General features: G+C 38.0%; 1 protein-coding gene and 1 long non-coding RNA gene across 6 annotated transcripts in view; one reads left to right on the top strand and one right to left on the bottom strand.

Moving 5' to 3' along the window:
• The window catches only part of LOC102901174, a 44,048-nt gene extending 39,962 nt beyond the window's left edge, over positions 1 to 4,086 (bottom strand). For all 5 annotated transcript variants that reach the window (XR_002156162.3, XR_440132.4, XR_002156161.3 and 2 more), the window contains exon 1: positions 3,876 to 4,086. This is a non-coding gene — a long non-coding RNA (uncharacterized LOC102901174). The remainder of the gene's footprint in view (positions 1 to 3,875) is intronic.
• A 172-nt stretch (positions 4,087 to 4,258) lies between these two features.
• Positions 4,259 to 17,265, top strand: CISD2 (CDGSH iron sulfur domain 2). Its single transcript, XM_003985124.5, has 3 exons — positions 4,259 to 4,392; positions 14,740 to 14,954; positions 16,541 to 17,265. Exons 1-3 carry the CDS (start codon positions 4,290 to 4,292, stop codon positions 16,628 to 16,630), a joined length of 408 nt encoding a protein of 135 aa, XP_003985173.1. The 5' UTR covers positions 4,259 to 4,289; the 3' UTR covers positions 16,631 to 17,265.
• The last annotated feature ends 3,356 nt before the right edge of the window (positions 17,266 to 20,621 follow it).

Genomic DNA, 20,621 nt, shown 5'->3' with positions numbered 1-20,621 from the left:
ACCCTGGGATCATGACCTGAGCCGAAATCAAGAGTGACTCTCAACTGACTGGGCCAACCCAGGGCGCGCTGTTATATTGCTTTTAAATATATTTTCTTGACAAAATAAAAAGTTGGGGAACCTACATTTTCGCAATTCAAAAACTTAACAGTTGGTGAAATCTAAAGGCCTGAAGATCATCAGGTTCTGTGGCCAGTAGAGATCAAGAAAAATGAAAATCTGAGGAAATAACTGATGAAGCAAAATCTTGGGAGGATGAGCTCCAGAACACAGGGTGCAGAAGACTAGGAGAGAAGGGCTGACGCTAGTTATAGGAGGAATTATAGCTATCTTCAGAGGTGCTGGTGAGGAGAGCTTATCTGTTAACTAGAATTCAAGGTCATCGAAGCTCAAAATAAGTCTGGTAGTAATAATTAGAAAGCTTAATAAATAAATAATGTAAAATAGTGAAGATTTGGAGGAATGGAAAAAGTAAATAAATCCAGGAATGGACTAACAGACTAGAATAACAGAGATGGTTTCAACACTAAATATCTTTAAGTCAAAGGATAAGTTTCATAGGAGTAAGGGAGTAGAAGATGTATAAACAAATATACAAGGTTGTGGTCAGAAGGTAGTATTTCTGAACTTAAGATCTCAAAGCCAGAGTAAAGACTCATTCATTGATGATGATACTAACCATTCATTATACACACAAAACAATTATACCTAGTCATAACAACCATTAATAAATATCCTATTACAGGGGTGCATGGGTGGCTCTGTTGGTTAAGCATTTGACTCTTGGTTTTGACTCAGGTCATAATCTCATGGTTCATCATGGTTCACAATCTCATGGTTCAAGCCCTACATCAGGTTCTGTGTTGTCAGTGTGGAGCCTGCTTGGGATTCTCTCTTTCCCTCTCTCTCTGCCCCTCCCCAACTTGTGTACATACACACACTCTCTTTCTCAAAATAAACTTAAAATATAAATGAAACAAGATTTAAATTTTATTTTTCAAGATTTAGATGTATTTTTTAAAAAAACATTTATGTTTGAGAGAGAGAGAGTGTGCACACGCATAGGAGTTGGGGAAGGGAAGAGAGAGAGAGAGGGACACACAGAATCTGAAGCAGACTGCAGGCTCTGAGCTGTCAGCATACAGCCCAATGTAGGGCTTGAACTCACAAACCGCAAGATCATGACCTGAGCCAAAATTGGATGCTCAACTGACTGAGCCACCCAAGTGTCCCTAAATTTATTTATTTTTTTTAATGTTTATTTATTTATTTTGAGACAGTGAGAGAGTGTGTGCACACGTGCCAACTGGCGACAGAGAATCCCAAGCAGGTCTGAACGTGGGGCCGGATCCCATCAACTGTGATCATGACCCGAGCCAAAATTAAGAGTCAGACATTTAACCTACTGTGCCACCCAGGAGTCCCATAAGATTAAAATTTTGTTTTTTAATGTTTATTTATTTTTGAGAGATAGAAAGAGAGAGACAGAGCATGAGAGGTGGAAGGGCAGAGAGAGAAGGAGTCACAGAATCCAAAGCAGGCTCCAGGCTCTGAGCTTTCAGCACAGAGCCCGATGCGGGGCTTGAACTCACAGACTGTGAGATCATGACTTGAGCTGAAGTCAGACGCTTAACCGACTGAGCCACCCAGGTGCCCCAAGATTTAAATTTTAAGGTAAAAAGAATCTAAGAAACTATTCCCTATAATACACAGTAAGAATTTTATTGATTCGGTTAGGAACTATCTCCTTTTATACATGAATGTAGTTCATGTAATGCATCTTCTCTAAATTTTAAGATGAAAGAAAGAAAGGAAGAAGAAAGAAAAAAAGGCAGGAAGGAAGGAAGGAGGAAGGAAAAAGGAAGGAAGAAGAAAGGAAGATCAATGGATGAGAGACTTCTACTTACTATATTTCTTCTACTTGGAAATAGCAAATCAGCTATCTACATCAACTGCTCAGGGAACCCAGTCACAGAACTACATACTGTATAATTCCTTTTATATGAAGTTAAAGAACATTCAAAGCAAGGCAGAATAGCGGTGGTGGCAGCAGCGGCGGTGGTGGTGGTGGTACGGGGACCAACCATGGTTGGAAGGACCAAAAGAAGCTCTATTGCTTAGGTGTTGGATACATTATTCTCTATATATTTATCTGTGCAGTGGTCACACCAAATTGTACCTTCGGCACCTCAGCATTTTACTATGCTGTATGTCTTAAATGAAGTATTTATTTTTTAATTCCTTTAAAGAAAAACTTCAGAAGCCTAAAGAATCTCACTCAACACAGCTTGTTTTGCCCTTGTCAAGACCACAAAGCCTTTAATTGAGAAACAAATATTTAGTGGCTGTCTCTAGGCCTTTCCTCCTTTCATTTCCCTCACTCCCAACACACTCCTACCGCAATCATCTCCCCAAGGGTATTTCTACATATGATCAGCAGAGATTATTAAAGATAACCCCTAACAGAACAGTCCAGAGGACAAGGATGTTTGAGAATATTAAATTCAGAATAAACAAACTTCAGGGTCCTTCTTTCACTAAACCAAAAGTAAGTTCCCAAAAAGAAATGGAAAGGAAATCCTAATGTAAACAACTTTTTGATCATCACTTTGTATATAACCTTCTATATTGCTCTAGCTCATGAACCTGTATCTAAGCATTTTCATAGAATTTCCAATGTAATTGGATTTTGAACAAGGTAAAATAGAAAATTGGTTTATCTAGATCTGAATTCAACTAACTCTCATACGGTTATTTATTTTTTTTAGTGAAAACCCATCACAGATATTAAAAATCAAAGAGTCTAGAGAACGAAAAGTTACTTTAAAAAATGGCTTCCTGGGGCGCCTGGGTGGCGCAGTCGGTTAAGCGTCCGACTTCAGCCAGGTCACGATCTCGCGGTCCGTGAGTTCGAGCCCCGCGTCGGGCTCTGGGCTGATGGCCTGGAGCCTGTTTCTGATTCTGTGTCTCCCTCTCTCTCTGCCCCTCCCCTGTTCATGCTCTGTCTCTCTCTGTCCGAAAAATAAATAAACGTTGAAAAAAAAATTTTAAAAAAAATAAAAAATGGCTTCCTTTCCTCACTTTAAAATGAAAATAACAAGGGAAAAAATAAAGAATAAAACGTATTTATGACAACTAGCTGTTAACATTAAGTCACACAAAACGAAATACCGGACCATGATCAGTTCGTTGGTATTATATGTAAATAGTCAGGTGGAGCTCAGAACTGTACGGAGGCACCTTATTAAGATATCACACCACATACACAACACGCAGTCACCAAGGGCATTACTAGGGATATTTCACTTTGGTAAAAATAGCAAACAAAGTCATGTCAAGCCAGGTGTTGCAAGGAAGTGAAGCGGTCTCCTTCCACTCTTCAGTTTTTAAAAAGATATTAATAAAAATAAAATCTAAAGATCTTCACGGATACTTTAGCTTATAGTAGAAATCCTGCACCATAAAAGTCGCTTTAAAGGTTTATATTCCTTTACACTTTCCTAGTTTTAGTTAACCGAAAAAAGAACTGATCATCTGCAGAAGGAAACGAAAGTATCGAAAGAAGGAATATCACGGGTCCTATCTAAGCTGCAAAAACAAAACAAAACAAAAACCCTCAGGGTTGCACAAAACTGCCGAGTGGCAAAGCTTAATTTAAGCAGTTCGTAGCTCAGGTATTTTAACTTAAAAACAAAAACAAAAACAAAACCCTGGCTTGCAGGGGCGAGGGAACCGAGTTGGGCACCGCAGGGCAGACGGGGAGGGTGCTCTTAGAGGAGTATGCAATGCTAGGGCCAAGGTACCCAACCAGTTCCAGGAAGAAGGGGTCGTGACGAGAGCGGCCGAAGTAAAAAGCGACGAGAGGAGCAACTCACTTTTGAAAGGCACTTTCCGGTTACAAAGCACTCTCACATGCTTTACCTCATCGCACACAGTATCCTTTCTCCTGGCCTCCACCGTCTACAGATGTGAAGGGCCCAGCGTGTACGCAGGCCCTCTTCAAAACCGTGTTTCCACGGAGGGCGGCCCTACTCATCCATTCCCGCGGCTCCGCACCTCGCGGCCGCGCGCGCCCCCTCGGCGTCCGCGGGGCGCGCACGTCACTCGCCCGCTGCCAATCGGCGCCCAGCAGGTCACCTCTCCCCCGTGGGCCCCCAGCGCCGCCCCCTCTTGCAGGCCGCGGGACCCAGGCCGCAACGCCCGCCGGCCGCTTCTCCTCTCGGCGCAGGCGCGGCAGCTTGGCCGGAGAGCGGCGCGGTCTCAGAGGGGAGTGGACGCTGCTCGCGAGGATGGTGCTGGAGAGCGTGGCCCGTATCGTGAAGGTGCAGCTCCCCGCCTATCTAAAGCGGCTCCCTGTCCCCGAGAGCATTACCGGGTTCGCCCGTCTCACAGGTAACCCTCGCCTTCAGTCAGTCCCTGTCCTTGCAAGTTTCTCAAGGTGGGAGTCGGGGGTGGTCTAAACATCCTCGGGCTAAGGGACGGGGCGGGGCTTGGCGAGTGGCACGTTACCCCGTGACCCTGCGCGCAGAGGGCGGGGGCGAGCGCTGGCGCAGCCGCCGTGGAGCGCGAGTGATTCCTCCTGTGGGTTCTTGGGGGCTTCCGTCCTTCCGTCCTTGTCCTGGTGGCTCTGCCGTGTTCTTCTGTGACGGGGGACCAGGGTTTTGCAGAGGAGGTGCTGAATTTGTGGCGGGTCCATATTTTTCATCTCCATCGGTCACTGCAGTGTGCTTTTTATTTTAAAGTCATAGCTATCTAAGGTGCTGTGAATTAGGCATTTCCAGCTCTCGGCGCTGTTTTACCCACAGCGTGTGTGTGCGTGGGAGAGAAACAGGCACGCAATATGTGTATGGCAGTTTTATTTGGTAACAAAATTGGAGAGTAGCCTCCATTCCCATAGGGAAGACTTGAACTACCCCGGGGCATTTTAGGCCAACTCCGTTACTATGGGCCTGAAGGCAACTTGAGGAAAGATCAGTTAGCCAAAAGGGGTTCAAAGGCTAGTATGATGGACCAGATTTTAGAAAGTGAAATTTAATGAATATATATAACTTTCTGTACTTAGATCCCTCCTGTACAAGAAAAGAACCCACAATTCAGGGTTTCACATCAAAAGGACGAAAATTTCTAGAATGCAGTCAAACACTTGGGAGACATTGTTGGGAGTGTTACTTTGTAAGTGGAATATTTGTAAACCAGACTGAGACTGATCAGGGTGGTGAGAGAAAAAAACGAAAACCATATTGATTCGGCAAACTTTGAACTCATACGTCTTCAATGTCAGGGAATGAAACAGGATTCATGAAGACAATTTTGAGATAGAGTTGTTTAGCCTGGAGCAGTCTGGAGTTTTATGGTAGCTGAAGGTTTACTGGTGGAAGAATAACATTTATTCTGTGTAGACCAAAAGACAGAACTAGGACCAAATCGGTGAAGATTATTGGGAGATGAATTTCCCCTCCTAATACAGGGAAGGTTTTTGTTTGGTTGTTTTTTAAGAGAATACTATCCCTAAAAAAGGATAGTATTAAAAAAATGAGGTAGTCCAGTAATAGATTTAGATGGGGTGAACTGGGTGACATTCCAAATCTAGAGATTGTTTGAATTACGGTTTGACCGGAAGCATATATATATATATATATATATATATATATATATATATATTTTTTTTTTTTTTTTTTTTTTTTTTTTTTTTTAGGTTTATTTCAAGGGGGAGAGGGAAGGGGAAAGAGAACCAGAAGCAGGATCCACACTGACCTTAGCCAGATGTGGGGCTTGAACTCACAAACTGTGAGATCATGACCTGAGCCAAAGTCGGATGCTTAACTACTTAACCAACTGAAGCACCCAGGTGCCCCTGAAAGCATGTAATTAAATAGAAAGTATAGTAACCGAATAATTAACGGTTATTAAGAAGAAATATCTAAACATCGAAAGCCGCATAAAACTAACATAAAGTGAAAAAATGTGTCAAATCAAGTATTTATAAACATCAAAGTCTTCTTTTGATCCTATTCTGATGGATTTTCGTCAGTTATATACGATTTTGGCTTTTTTAAACCCTTTATCATTGCTTTTACTTTAGAACTTTATATATTTTAACGTGTTCTTCATCTTCTAACAACTGTATAGTTTTCTTTTAGAGTAACATCATGGTAGGCTTAACCATTCCCCTGCAGTTGGAAATTTGGAATGTTTGCGTGTATATATATTTTATTTGTAATATTCAGTGGTTAAGTAGCCCTCTACCAATTGTTAGTTTTTCTCCTTTTATTATACCCTTGAATGCATTCACCAAAGTAGTAATAAAGAATATGATCATTTGTGACATTTGGTTTTATATTACTTTCAATTTTTTGTGAATAGAATATAGTTGGAGCAGATAGAAAGTATGATGTTTTATTTAGTGGCTAGATTTTAGAAGTTTTCTTTGTTTTTATTTTTGCCTTAAAGATTTCCACTGTCAACAAATATTTAATTTCTATTAAAGGCATTAAGGAAACTCAAACCTTTTCCCCCTTAAATCAATAATACATAGTAACTTCTTCAAAGCTGTTAAATATTTAAAGTGAGGACTGATTCTCAGAAATAGTGATAACTCTGATAAGTATCTTAAAAACATATTTAAGTTCCATTACAATGTGTCTACACTTTAGTCCTCATTGTATTGTTTATTAGGAAACATTAACATGTTTGTAATAATTGCTCTATGAAAAATTGAGATAGTCTGTTTCATACTGGATGGTGACAATATAATAGTTGCAGAATCTGTTTTGGAGCACTATGGAAGAAAATTTCCAATGACCAATTTCTGCTCTGAGTCTCCCCTTCAGAGTAGATTTTAGTAGCTAATTACATCTGTCTTGATTGAGCTACTTACAGAATCCATACTTAGACTTCTGTTGAGTCAAAAACCTGAAAGGTAACTTTTCAGCAATTGTTAAAATGTCTAGGAGACCAGGGGTGCCTTGGTGGCTTAGTCAGTTGAGTGTCGGACTTCGGCTCAGGTCATAAGCTCACGATTGGTGCGTTCGAGCCCTACATCGGGCTCTGTGCTGACAGCTCTGAGCCTGGAGCCTGTTTGGGATTCTGTGTCTCCCTCTCTCTCTCTGACCCTCCCCCACTCACACTCTATCTCTCTCAAAAATAAATAAACATTAAAATTAAAAAAAAAAATGTCTAGGAGACCAAAAGTGTTTGCATTTTCTATCTGTGAAAACTAGAGCAAACAAAGTTACAGTTTATATTATTTTTGCCTGTTTTTTCTTCCCTATTTAGATCTAGTGGTTTTTTAAAGCAATAGACTGTCTCATGATGACTCTGCATTCTTAGTAAACACTTGGAGATCCTTAATCACCATACACTATTTACAGACAGTCCTTATCTATCAGAAACAACTTATCTATTTTTATTTAGGCCACATTTTTAACAGTGAGGCTTTTAAAGTAAGTTTGTATATTGCTTGGAAGTATAGTCTATTCCAATACTTTGACCTTTAAAAAAAACTTTCCCTGTTGTGTAAACTTTTAAAGCATGACAACAACAATAAAATCTTCCTATTCGAAAGTCAGAAACAGTTTGCTTCTGGATTTAAAAGCTTGCTATGAAACTTTGAACATATAGCTTTGCCCTTCTTGACCCTGTTTGGTTCTTTGAAAAATAATGGTTTTGCTCCTAAAGACAAGGCAATGACTCCCAAGACCATCATAATATTCTTTCCAGAGTAACACAAACATGTCAGAGCTGACAGCATCAAAAGCATTAGCTCTGTTTATCCAGAAAGGGCCACTTTTGAACAAAGAATTTAGAAGTGGAACAGAGTTGAAAACCTATATCCACAAGAACACTTCTACAAACATGTTTTATAGTAGCCTTATTTATAATAGTTCCAAACTGGAAGCAACCCGAATATCTGACAACAGGAGAGTGGATAAACAAATTATAGTATACTCAAAGTGGAATACTGGTTAGCAATAAAAAGGAATGAATTACTGTTCCACTGGATGAATCTCAAGAACTTTATGTTGAGTGAAAAAGCTTTAGTGATAGACATCAGTGGTGGAAGGATAGACTAGAACGGGCAGAAGAATACTTTCTTGGGTGATGGAGGATTTTGCATGTTTTTACATATTTTCAGTAGAGGCTGCTGGGGTATATTTGTCACAACTGAGAGCTAAACACCTGAAATCTGTTTATTTTCTTGTATGTAAAATGTATCTTTTTTTTTTTTTAAAGAAATGAACCAAAGGTGAGGTTTCTCAGTAGGAATGTATAAGAAATAATAAAGTTCAAACTAGAAAGTTGCATTTATTAATAATAACGTAAATAATAAAAGTTATTTCTAAAAGATTAAAGAATTTTATTTTAGAAAACTGTTTTTGAGAATTTGGGAAGATATTTACATAGTTACTATAAGTTACAAAAGTTTTTTCCCCTCTTCCTAGTTAGACCAACTATATTTAAAAGTTAGTGTAATTAAAGATTTAAAGATTATACTAGGCTTTGTGGGGAACAATTTCAGCCTCATTAAAACATTTTCTGCCATCTAACTACCTTGCAGTGTAAATTTTCTCAGGTCATCAGGTATTTATTGAGGACTTGGTCCAGGAAATGTTCTGGACACTAAGACACTGTTCTATTCATAATAATGAATGTAAAAAAGATTTTTAAATTGATCATTAATTTCATTCTATTGGATTTTGGTCCTGAACAGTCTGTATTAGGTTTTAAGTGGTAATAGTAAAACCATCCATTGAAAAGATTTTACTTTTCTCTTTTTGCAGTCCAGATATAGAAATCATTTCTGTGTCTTAACCTATAAACGGTACACAAGAAAATCTGTTATTAAAGTATCAGCAGCCAAGTTGCCAATATTATTTTTATAGTATCATTACATGCCACATTTTGAGAAGGGAAAAAATTCTGTCCTAGTTTCTTAGAATATAGTTCCTCATCGAGAGCCATGTGTATCTATATTGTACTTTTACAAATGTTTTTATCATAGTATTTGATTATATATGTTGGTCAGGAATAGGGTGTAATAGGTAGCCTTTTTTTTTTTTAAGTTTATTTTCAGAGAGAGTGTATGCAAGTGGGGGAGGGGCACAGAGAGAGGGAGAGAGAGAATCTTAAGCAGGCTCAATTCCCAGCGCGGAGCCCTACATGGGGTTCAGTCTCATGACAGCAAGATCATGACCTGAGCCGAAATCAACAGTCTGATGCTTAACCAGCTGAGCCACCCAGGAGCCCCTGTAGCCTGTCTTGAATCTGCCCTGTCTTAAGCCACATTGTTTCTCTAAGGAGATACTATACCTTCTTTTAACAGCATTTAAACTTAAAAAAAATTTATGTTAAAATTGCTTGCTACTCAGGTTGCTTTGAAATGTTCTTTTCTGTGTACGTTTTGTTTGTCTGATGGTACTGGTTCTTTTACTCTACCGTCTTAGTCTATTTGTTGTTTGTCTTAATAGTGGGAAATAGAATATTGCAAAATGCATATTAGAATCCTGCTTGGTATTTTAGTATTAGTGTGGTTTGTTTTTTTTTTTAATGTTTTATTATTTTGAGAGAGAGACAGAGACAGAACATGAGCGGGCAAGGGACAGAGAGAGAATGAGACACAGAATCTGAAGCAGGCTCTAGGCTCTGAGCTGTCAATACAGAGCCTGACGTGGGGCTTGAACTCACAGATGGCGAGATCATGAACTGAGCCAAAGTCAGATGCTTAACCGACTCAGCCACCCAGGCACCCCTAATTTTTGTTTTTAACTTAGAAACAGGTGATTTAAAAAAATTGGAAATAGGAGAAATTCACTGGTAGAGGAAGAAAATCTTTCTGAAGTGAAAAATTTGAAGTAAAGGAAAAAATTTAAGGAAATTCAAGCCTCTTACATTCAAATGAATAATCAAAATGTTGCCTAACTGGGTACATTTTTAGTGGATTGAATGTTGAGGTCAGCCATGTCCTTGATTTAATTACAGCCAAAAATACTTACCCCACCCCATAACCCCTGATCTTCTCTCACACTGTTATCTTCTACTCCTGGCTTGTCTACTTTTTTTATTAAAAAACTTTTTTTTAATTTTTTTTTTTTTTTTTTTTTTTTTTTTGAGAGAGACAGAGCACAAGCAGGGGAGGGGCAGAGAGAGAGGGAGACACAGAATCTGAAGCAGGCTCCAGGCTCTGAGCTGTCAGCACAGAGCCCGATGTGGGGCTCGAACTCATGAACCGTGAGATTGTGACCTGAGCCAGAGTCTGACACTTAGCAGACTGAGCCACCCAGGTGCTCCCTGGCTTGTCTACTTGATAATTTTTCATATATGCACCTCCTTACCCTAAATGAAACAAAGCTATCCCTTAGTAAACCACTTCCCCTGTAGGTCTCTCAGTGATATCTTTTCTTTATCTTTCTTGTCTTTCTGGCAGAGCAGAGAGAGTTGGCATCTTTTTTTTTTTTAATGTTTGTTTATTTTTGAGAGAGAGAGAGAGAGGTAGGGGCAGAGAGAGGGAGACAGAATCCCAGGCAGGCTCCATGTTGTCAGCGCAGAGCATGACATGGGGCTCAATCCCACAAACTGTGAGATCATGACCTGAGCTGAAATCAAGAGTTGGATGCCTAACCAACTGAGCCACCCAGGTGCCCCGAGAGATGGCATCTTTTAGGCTCTGAAGAGCAACTTCCACATTAGATTATTTCACTGTTTCAAAGAAAGCTATGACTTATGCAATCCTTCAGTATTCCTAATTTTTTGCTGTTAACTGTTGACCTTTAGTCTCTCCCTTATATTCTTTAAGGAATATTTTCCTTCATATTTTTCCCTTTCTTCTACAACACTGCACTGGTCTCTTGCTGCTTAAAACTGCCCTTGTTATGTTCTGTTTTGTTTTGTTTTTGAATTAGAGACCAGTATCTCCATTCATCCAGATAATGAAACCAGAAATCTGGGAATCATGAAGGACCCTCACTTCTTCCATTTATGCTCCATACTTGATCACTCACCCAATCCTATTGATTTTACTACTTGAGTTAGTGGTTCTTAAGTTTCAAGGTATGTGAAGATTGATTACAGACCTGCTCTGTGATCCCAGTAAAAGCATCAGACTGTCTCCTCAAAAAATGCATGCACACATACACCGTTCAGGCAGTTTTGGGGGTTCCATTTGTCCTCTGCTTTAATGGCTACTGCCTTGGTTTAAACTTGCATTATTTTGGGGGGAATTATTTCAGTGGAATTCTAACAGATTGTCTTGCCTCTTGCCCTCCCACTAACATCCCTCTCTGCCCTTCCCTCTGTCTCTCCACTAGTCCGTCGTCCATCTTATACCTTAATTCCATCTGATTTCATAAATGAACAGCTTTCCAGTTACATTAATATGCAGTGATATTCTTAATATCGGTGGTTTACCTTTTATGTACAGGGTAGATTGTTACCTACCTATTGATTTTTATCATCTGGCACCTGACCACTTCTACAGTCCCTCTCCTATTTCATCATATTCCAGCAATATTGTTGTGCTTACTTCCCCCAACTTTTCATGCACATTGTATCTCTGTGCCTTTGTTTATGCTGTTTCTTCTGTGTGAAAGGTAGCTCCCCCTCCCATAAGCCTATGGACTCCTATAGTCTTTTTTAAAAAATTTTTCTTTGATGTTTATTTTTGAGAGAGAGAGAATGCACGCAAGTGGGAAAGGGGGGAAAGACGGAGACACAATCCAAAGCAGGCTCCAGGCTCTGAGCGGTCAGCATAGTGGACTCCTATAGTCTTATTCATCTTTCAGAAACCTGGTTAGGTGCCAACCTCTATGTAAAGCCTTTGCTCATCCCTGCAGAGTTAATCATGTCTTCTGTATTGCTTATTTATAATTGCACATACCATACAGTACTTAATTCTTTTCTTATAGATCTGTAGTCCATACTAGGTGAAAAGCTTCTTCGGGGTAGGAACTGTGTCTTGTAATTTTTGTATCTTCACCTGTCTATCACCTGATCTGTCTATGAGGTTTTATATTTCTTGAGGGTGCTTAAAGTTTTTTTCTTAAATATTTTAAACAGAATTCTTATCTCTCACCTTACACTGTCATCATTCATAGGCCTTGAATAAAGGCAAACAAGTGCATACCTAGTAGGAGTTATCTTAGGGGCGCCTGGGTGGCTCAGTCGGTTCAGCGTCCGACTTCGGCTCAGGTCATGATCTCACGGTCCGTGAGTTCGAGCCCCGCGTCGGGCTCTGGGCTGACAGCTCGGAGCCCGGAGCCTGTTTCAGATTCTGTGTCTCCCTCTCTCTCTGACCCTCCCCTGTTCATGCTCTGTCTCTGTCTCAAAAATAAATAAACATTAAAAAAAATTAAAAAAAAATGTCAGTGTAATGGAGTACAGACTCAATTCAGTTAAAATTAATTGAAGTCTTGGTTTATATAAGTCTCTGTTAGAGGACAGGGAGTTGGGGAGGAGACAGATATTTACATAACTGTAGTTTCAGGGCAGAATGTATTAGTAGCTTTCTTTCACATAGTGTTCTGTAGTTTTTCTAGTGGTTTCCAACTTCATTCGCTCCTCCCAACAATCCTGTGAAGTTGGAAGCTTCTTTTACATGTACTCCTGTGCCTTGTAAGTTTTTTTCTCAAGTCTTTGAGCCCCCCACCTTCTTGTCTTTAGGTCTTGACTTAAAGATCTTTTTTTCCTTCCTGACTTCCTTACCGAAAGTTGGAGTCAACCTATCCTGCTTGGTCCTTAGGATAATCTTTTTCTTTCTTTTATCATTCTGTTTGTTTCCTTCATAGCTCTTATTATAATCTAAAATTATCTTGGGGCATCTGGATGGGTCAGTCAGTTAAGCATCCAACTCTTGATTTCTGCACAGGTGATCTCCCAGTTGGTGATATCAAGCCCCACATTGCATCAGGCTCTGTGCTGACAGCACAGAACCTGCTTGGGATTTTCTCTCTCTCTCTCCCTCTCCCTCTCCCCCCCCCCCTCCCCTTTCTCTTGCACGTGTACTTGCAATAAATAAACATTAAAAATTAAAATTTTTTTCTTTAATAGTTAAGTGTAAGAACAATTATAGTCTTACCAAGAGAAGGACAGATGAAATTTTAAATTTGTTGGATTTTATTTATCATGATTGAGAACTAGACTGGATTTATTGTCCTGGACTAAACCTGCTTATGGAGCTGCAGTTTACTCACATGAAAATGGGAATAATAGTGGTACCCTCCAAATACAGCTGTTTTAAGCTAACACAGCTTAACAGAGTTAAATAAGATAATACAGTGGTACTCTTAGCATAGTCTATTACTAACATTAATTAGCATGCCTTGGCACATCTTTAGTTTTTCTCTCTTTCTTGACTAAGCGATTTTTACATAGTGCTGAGCAAGATATCAGGTAAGTACTCAGTGAAGATTGTCAAATGATCACATTTAAGAACAGAAGGGATTCTCTACAGAGCCCCGAAGAGGGAGGGCACTAGCCAACATTTGATGAGTGCATGCTGAAATGTTTATCTTGGTTTCCTTATGTGTTTGCCTTCATAGACATAGGGACGATTTTATTTATATTACTTAATATTCCCTGACCCTGCCCTCCAAGAAGGTACTGAGTGCTCCACAAGGCATTTAATGAACACTTAGGGAATAAGAGGTATCTAATAATGAGAACATTCAGTGTATGAAAATTTTAATTAGTTCTTTAAAATAGTAGCTTTTAGATAACATTTCTTTAGGAATTACTATGTCTTACCAAAAATGTAAATTAAAGCATTGAAGACATGTTCTGTCTGAAATTCTAAATCAACGGTAAAATATTCTTGGGTATTCCAGGGTGCCTGGGTGGCTCGGTTGAGCATCCAACTTCAGCGCAAGTCATGATCTTGTGGTCCATGAGTTCAAGCCCCACATCAGGCTCTATGCTGACAGCTCAGAGCTCAGAGCTGCTTCAGGTTCTGTGTCTCCCTCTCTCTCCTCCACCTCTCACGCTTTGTCTCTCCCTCTCAAAAATAAATAAACATTAAAAAAATATTCTTGGGGGCCGCCTGGGTGGCGCAGTCGGTTAAGTGTCCGATTTCAGCCAGGTCACGATCTCGCGGTCCGTGAGTTCGAGCCCCGCGTCAGGCTCTGGGCTGATGGTTCGGAGCCTAGAGCCTGTTTCCGATTCTGTGTCTCCCTTTCTCTCTGCCGCTCCCCCATTCATGCTCTGTCTCTCTCTGTCCCAAAAATAAAAACGTTGAAAAAAAAAATAAAAAAAAAAATATTCTTGGGTATTCTGTTGTATGATTTTAGACATGGTGGAAATGTTTTCTAAACCTATAAAATATATCACACATTGAACTTTGTTTGTAATTATGATGATTGTTATTCCTGAAATAAAAATAAAGATAAACACAAATATACTTGGTGTTCTCATTATTAGATACCTCTTATTACCTAAGTGTTCATTAAATGCCTTGTGGAGCACTTAGTACTGTCTTGGAGGGCGGGGTCAGGGATAATGAAATAGGATACTTGATATAAGATACATTTCTCAAAACTTTGTGTTCCAGTTTCACAACTCTTCAGTTAGCTCACAAATCAGAGTGGTGGTCTTAGATATAGGTGGCTTGACTTTGTTATTTATTCATAGACTTATAGGTAAGAAATTAATGTGAGAAGTAAAGAATAGGTAAAGAATAAACTTAAGCATGACACGTGCTGTTTGAGTTCTATTACAAGAGTGCTGCAGACTGTTAAATCTGTACGTGTTTAGTTTCAGAATGGCTTCGGTTATTGCCTTTCCTTGGTGTACTTGCACTACTTGGCTACCTTGCAGTTCGTCCATTCCTCCCGAAGAAGAAACAACAGAAGGATAGCTTGATTAATCTTAAAATACAAAAGGAAAATCCCAAAGTGGTGAATGAAATAAACATTGAAGATTTGTGTCTCACTAAAGCAGCTTATTGTAGGTGTTGGCGTTCTAAGACGGTAAGATGTCCGCTTGCACGTACTCTGAAACTTTGTGCAGTTAGAATTGTTCTGCTTTTTAAATCCTTAGTTTTGAGGTTCTGTGAGATGAAAGATTTTTCCACAGTATTCAGTACTGAAAATTTATATTCCTAAATTAAAGTTTGCATTTTATGGTGGATACTTACCTACATTAGAAAAGGAAGAATAGAAATCTGATGTTTTCAAAACTGATGTCTTCCCCTTACAGTATGACTTCAGTTGGGCAGGTTACTGAATCTTTAATCTCTGATGTTTTAGGTTTTTGTTTTTTTGTTTTCTGATAATATATCAATATCACAGACATTTTTTAGGATTTAGTAGATGCTATGTGTACAGGGCCTTATATATAGATGAGCTAATAAATGGCAGCTATAATTATGGATGATTTTTAATGTGGAAATAATAAAAACAAGTATGGAGTGATGAGTATTATAAGTAGCTGGTGAGATCTGTTTTCTTCGAGTACTTTAATCATAGGTTATTTGAAGTTTTAAGCATAGTAATGTTCATCACAACATTTATTGTAATAGCAAAGTTTTGGAAATAATCTAGGTGTCCGATAATGGGAATGTGATTAAAGAATGGTATAATACAAATTACGGGATATTAGGAAGCCATTACAAGTAATGTTTTTAAAGAATATTTTAATGACAGGAGAGCATGATGTAATTAATAAAAGCACAGTACAGTATGATCCCAATTTTGTTTTTTAAAAAAGAAATACACATAGTAAATGCAGAGGAAAAATTATATAAAAATCTTGATTATTGTTACTTATGAGTGAATATTTTTAAATTCATTTTAAAATTTTTTCAAAAATTTTACAATATGTGTGAGTTTCATGGTAAGAAAACATGAAATAATGTATTTTGAATTTAAATTACAGTTGACCCTTGAACAACATGGAGGTTGGGGCACCAACCACCGGCACAGTCAAATCTGGGTATAACTTTTGACTCCCCCCAAAACTTATTAGCTTACTGTCGGCCAGAAGCCTTACTAATGACATAAACAGTCAACATTTATCTTCCATGTTAGATATATTACATACTTAATTCTTACAATGAAGCTAGAGAAGAAATGTTAGTAAGAAAACAATAAGGAAGAGAAAATTCATTTACAGTACTATACTGTGTTTATCAAAAAAGAAAAAAATCCACAGTTAAGTAGACCTACACAGTTCTAACCTGTGTTGTTCAATGGTCAACTGCACATTCTTTTCAAATTTAAATAAGTGAAGAGGTGAGCTCTAATTTGGAGCTCCACAGAAAACAAGAGATTATTTTGATCCCCCTTTAAGCCTGTTTTATTGACTCTTGGAATAACCAATCCAAAGCTTTTTATTTAAAATATCTATCAAATAATAAATTAACTGTTTAAAGTTGTTAGATTTGCTGTGATATTGGAATGCAGTTGGGTTAGGTGTAGAATGTACATTACTTAGGAAAGCTGTCTGGTGATTTGTTTTTCAAAGTAATGTGCTTTCTTTATAAGAGCATTTCACAAATATTTCTACTCATTGAATCATTTTTAAAATAATACTTGTAATTCTTTTTCCTTTCTAGTTTCCTGCCTGTGATGGTTCACATAATAAACACAATGAGTTAACAGGAGATAATGTGGGTCCACTAATACTGAAGAAGAAAGAAGTATAATAGTAATGAATTAGGATTGAGTTCAGTTGTGTTCTGTAAAATCTCCTAATAATACTTTTTCATTCTTTGTGTATAGAAGATCTTTCAAATGGTGGTCTTAATTATTGCTATTGGTTGAGTAATTATTTCTACCAATTTATTTTCTTGCTACACTACTGTTTATATTTGATACTTTGTATATTCAAACAATCATTTATATAGAAATTAAATTGTACAACCCTTTCATTCTTACTTCAAAGACTTAATGTTATTGTCCTAAATAAATCAACACTCTTGGTTTTAATTGAGAAAAATCTAAGTTTTTGGCAGTGTGTCCAAAGCTATTCCTTTGAATATCAATATTTTCAATAGAATCTACACTTAGAAATTTTCTCTGTGCACTATTAAATATATTGTTTTCCAGTCCTCTTCTGTGATTTTTCCTCTTTGGCCTTCCACACTCTGTTCTTTTTAGATCAGTAAGAAACATGTTGCTCTCAAGAATTACTTGAGTTTTCAAAGAGATAAATGCTTTGCTTTTATAAAGATTGTGTCTAATAAGTGTGAATATCCCAGTTTCAGAAAAGACTTGAACTGGATAAAGAAAGTTCCAAAAAGGAACAGTTATTTACATTATAAAAAATGTGTTTACTTTACAAAAGTCTTGTTTGTGTCTGTTTAGGTGTGTGTTTTGTATATGTATCTTGAACTCTTTGACTCAATGACAGGATGGGATGGGGTGGCAAGAATACTTATACTAAACTGATGAGCTGCTGCAATTTGAAGGTCAGTTAGAAATAAACATAAAGCATATCTGAATTCATAGTAAAATGATAAACACTTCAGTGTTCAAAATGGTATACATTTTTCTCTTCAAACAGTCTAAGCCAATAAAACATAAAACACAAAAAGTTTGCAAAATAAACTTACTGAAGAATCTTTAAAACTTTCGTAATTTTTCAGCCTAAGAGTCTATTTTGTTTTATTGTATATTACAGTTCTTCTATTAATAGCTATCCTTAAGTCTATTAAAGGTACAGTCCTGTCAGTTTACTGTGTCTTTTTTATATACAAAGATATGCTAATAGGTAGCACATGGATGTACGTGACATTGCACTAAGTCTGGTACCTAGATTTGTAATTTATTACTTGTAACGTCAGTAGATTCTATTGTGTGATCTTGCCTCTGTGACCAACAGCAGGAATTTTAAAACCTTTTTTTTTTAAGTTTTATTTTTATTTATTTTGAGAGAGAGACCGAGAGAGAGAGAGAGAGAGAGAGAGAGAGAGAGAGAGAGAGAACAGGAGAGGGGCAGAGAGGGAGGGAGAATTCTAAGCAGACTTCTTGGTATCAGCACATAGCCCCACGCGGGGCTCAAACCCAGCAACCGCGAGATCATGACCTGAACTGAAATCAAGAATCGGACGCTCAACTGACTGAGCCATCCTGGCTCCCCAAAAGCAGGAGTTTTAAAGTTAGGGTTAGAAATGTAGTTGTGGTTTTGAACAGTTTTACAAGGTATGTGTCCAAAATTGTTAATCTTTCCTCATGTGTGAAGAGGGAGAAGTCTACCACTGCCGTCACTATGGCTCTGGGTGTTCTTTCCTAAAACCTTCTCTTCAACATTCTTGAGGGGCTTCACTGTCAAAGTAAACAATTATTTCTCCATAGATGATCACAAGATTTTGGGAAAAATCTTCCTTACCAAAAGTTTGAATATCCATGATCTGTGGCCGTGAAATGCTTTTCTTTAAAATAATTTACTGCAGCACAGCAACATGTATATTCTAGTGGTTCCCATACTTAAAGTTTCCTAAAAATGTGGAGACTAAAATGAAATTATCAACTTTAAGTTTTGTCAGCTAAATGTATATAAAGAATTGAAAACTAATTATCTCATAGAAGGTAATTTTAACACCCCAAAAGTATGAGAGCTATACTCTCAGAATAGTTTGTGCTCCCCACATTTTTAAAGAGCTATGTCCAAATATTTTCCTACATGTGCAAATTTTTCAAAAGGGGCTGAGGCTGGTAGCAAGCTGTTTTTTTAATGACTCCCTTTACATAAGCATTATTATCAGTTGCCGTCACTTCCTCTTGTAAATTTATAGAATTCCATCATGTCTGTTTTAAAAGATGAATATCTGATAACCAACTGCTTCTGAATTGTTACAACAGAAGATAACAGCTCTTGAAATACATACCTTGGTTTTCTAGAACTTTAAAGAAAAAACTCTCATTGTCACGTGATTGTTTTGAGACTTGCTTCTCCTTACTCATTGCCTTACTCAGCAAATGAGCATACCATTACATAAATATCAGGTATCCAAAACTGTTGAGCAGGCTTGAGGTATTAATGATTCATTCATATGGGTAATTAAGCAAGTGGTATTATGAAAGCACATGACAGTTCAACTTTGAGTTCAATGCCTCATATGATGATTCATTAAATTGCTTTTGTATTTTGTAACCTAATTTGTTAATAAGTTGATGGGAAGCTACGTAAGCCAGTTGCTGATCTATATAGTTCTGCCTTCCTTATTGTGATTCATATAGTTTTCCATTAGAAACATGCTATCAGACTCTCCCTCTGCAAAGAGAGTTTTAGAATCTGCTGCTCAATAGGGTTCTTAAATTATGGTGGATATTTTATTACCTACCTACTAGAAACATCTAAGAATTGAGTGCCTCACAGTAAAAAAGAATGAAATCTTGCCATTTGCAACTACATGGATGGAACTGGAGGGTATTATGTTAAGCAAAATTAGTAAGTCAGAGAAAGACAAACATATATATGACTTCACTCATATGAGGACTTTTAAGATACAAAACAGATGAACATAAGGGAAGGGAAGCAAAAATAATATAAAAACCAGGAGGGGGACAAAACCTAAGAGACTCAAATACGGAGAGCAAGCAGAGGGTTACTGAGGGGTTGTGGGGGGGGATGGGCTAAATGGATAAGGGGCATTAAAGAATCTACTGAAATCATTGTTGCACTATATGCTAACTAACTTGGATGTAAATTTAAAAAATAATTAATTAAAAAAAAAAAAGAATTGAGTGCCTCAGGTCCCCATCTTCAGAGTCTGCTTATTCACAACTAATTCTAGTAAGTTTGGTTATCTGATTTATGCTCCTGAAAAAAATCGCAAGTATCAACAGGGTCCTGCTAGTGTCAGGTAAACAATAAAATGTAACAGCTGATATCAGGGGGAGGAAACTAAAAAGTAAATTTAATGTGAACATTAAAAGTATAGCAGCTTAAAATTTAACGTAGGATCCTGCACACTCGTCCCTGAGAGCATCCCTGTGATCAACTTAATCCAAGTAATGTTACTGATGAATTCGAATCAAGATGGGTAGTATGTGGCATTTAAGAAGGCAGGATATGTGTTGCATTTTGTGATACCAGTTTCCACTTCAAATAGTTAAAAGTTTAGCACTTTGAGTGGTATATCCAGGTGGAAAATTTATGCAGAAAATACCTTGACTCTCTCTTTGATATTTGGAGAGTTCTCATGGGAAGTTTTTCCATTTAATTGAAAGATTTTTCAAGTTTAATGACTGTAATTCACTACATAATTTGATTTGTTAAAGTATGAGGAAAATTAAAGGAACATGGTTTGTCTTGCTAGCCAGGGAATCCCTTTGCATCAGAGGCTGGACTGTAGAAGACTCAATGGCTGTTTTGTTTTGTTTTGTTTTGTTTTAGCTATACTGCATCATCTGAAGTTGTGATTTAGTTTGTGATGATCTTTTCCTGGAAGCTCACTTTATCTTACATTGTTCAGATAGTGGAAATTTTTTTTTTTTTTAACGTTTATTCACTTTTGAGAGACAGAGACAGAGCATGAGTGGGGAAGGGGCAGAGAGAGAGGGAGACATAGAATCCGAAGCAGGCTACAGGCTCCGAGCCATCAGCACGGAGCCTGTTGCGGGGCTCGAACCCATGAACTGCGAGATTGTGACCTGAGCCAAAGTCGGACGCTCAGCCGACTGAGCCACCCA

This window comes from Felis catus, chromosome B1 (genome assembly GCF_018350175.1).
Source record: "Felis catus isolate Fca126 chromosome B1, F.catus_Fca126_mat1.0, whole genome shotgun sequence".
NCBI classification, from domain to species: Eukaryota; Metazoa; Chordata; class Mammalia; order Carnivora; family Felidae; genus Felis; species Felis catus.
This window is presented reverse-complemented; position numbering and strand designations above follow the sequence as displayed.

Bases quoted from the DNA above. Each gene is read 5' to 3' on its own strand.
- CISD2 (XM_003985124.5), top strand. From the start codon at position 4,290: ATGGTGCTGGAGAGCGTGGCCCGTATCGTGAAGGTGCAGCTCCCCGCC. The intron at 4,393-14,739 runs GTAACCCTCGCC...GTACGTGTTTAG, and splicing joins CGGGTTCGCCCGTCTCACAG to TTTCAGAATGGCTTCGGTTA. The intron at 14,955-16,540 runs GTAAGATGTCCG...TTTCCTTTCTAG, and splicing joins GGTGTTGGCGTTCTAAGACG to TTTCCTGCCTGTGATGGTTC.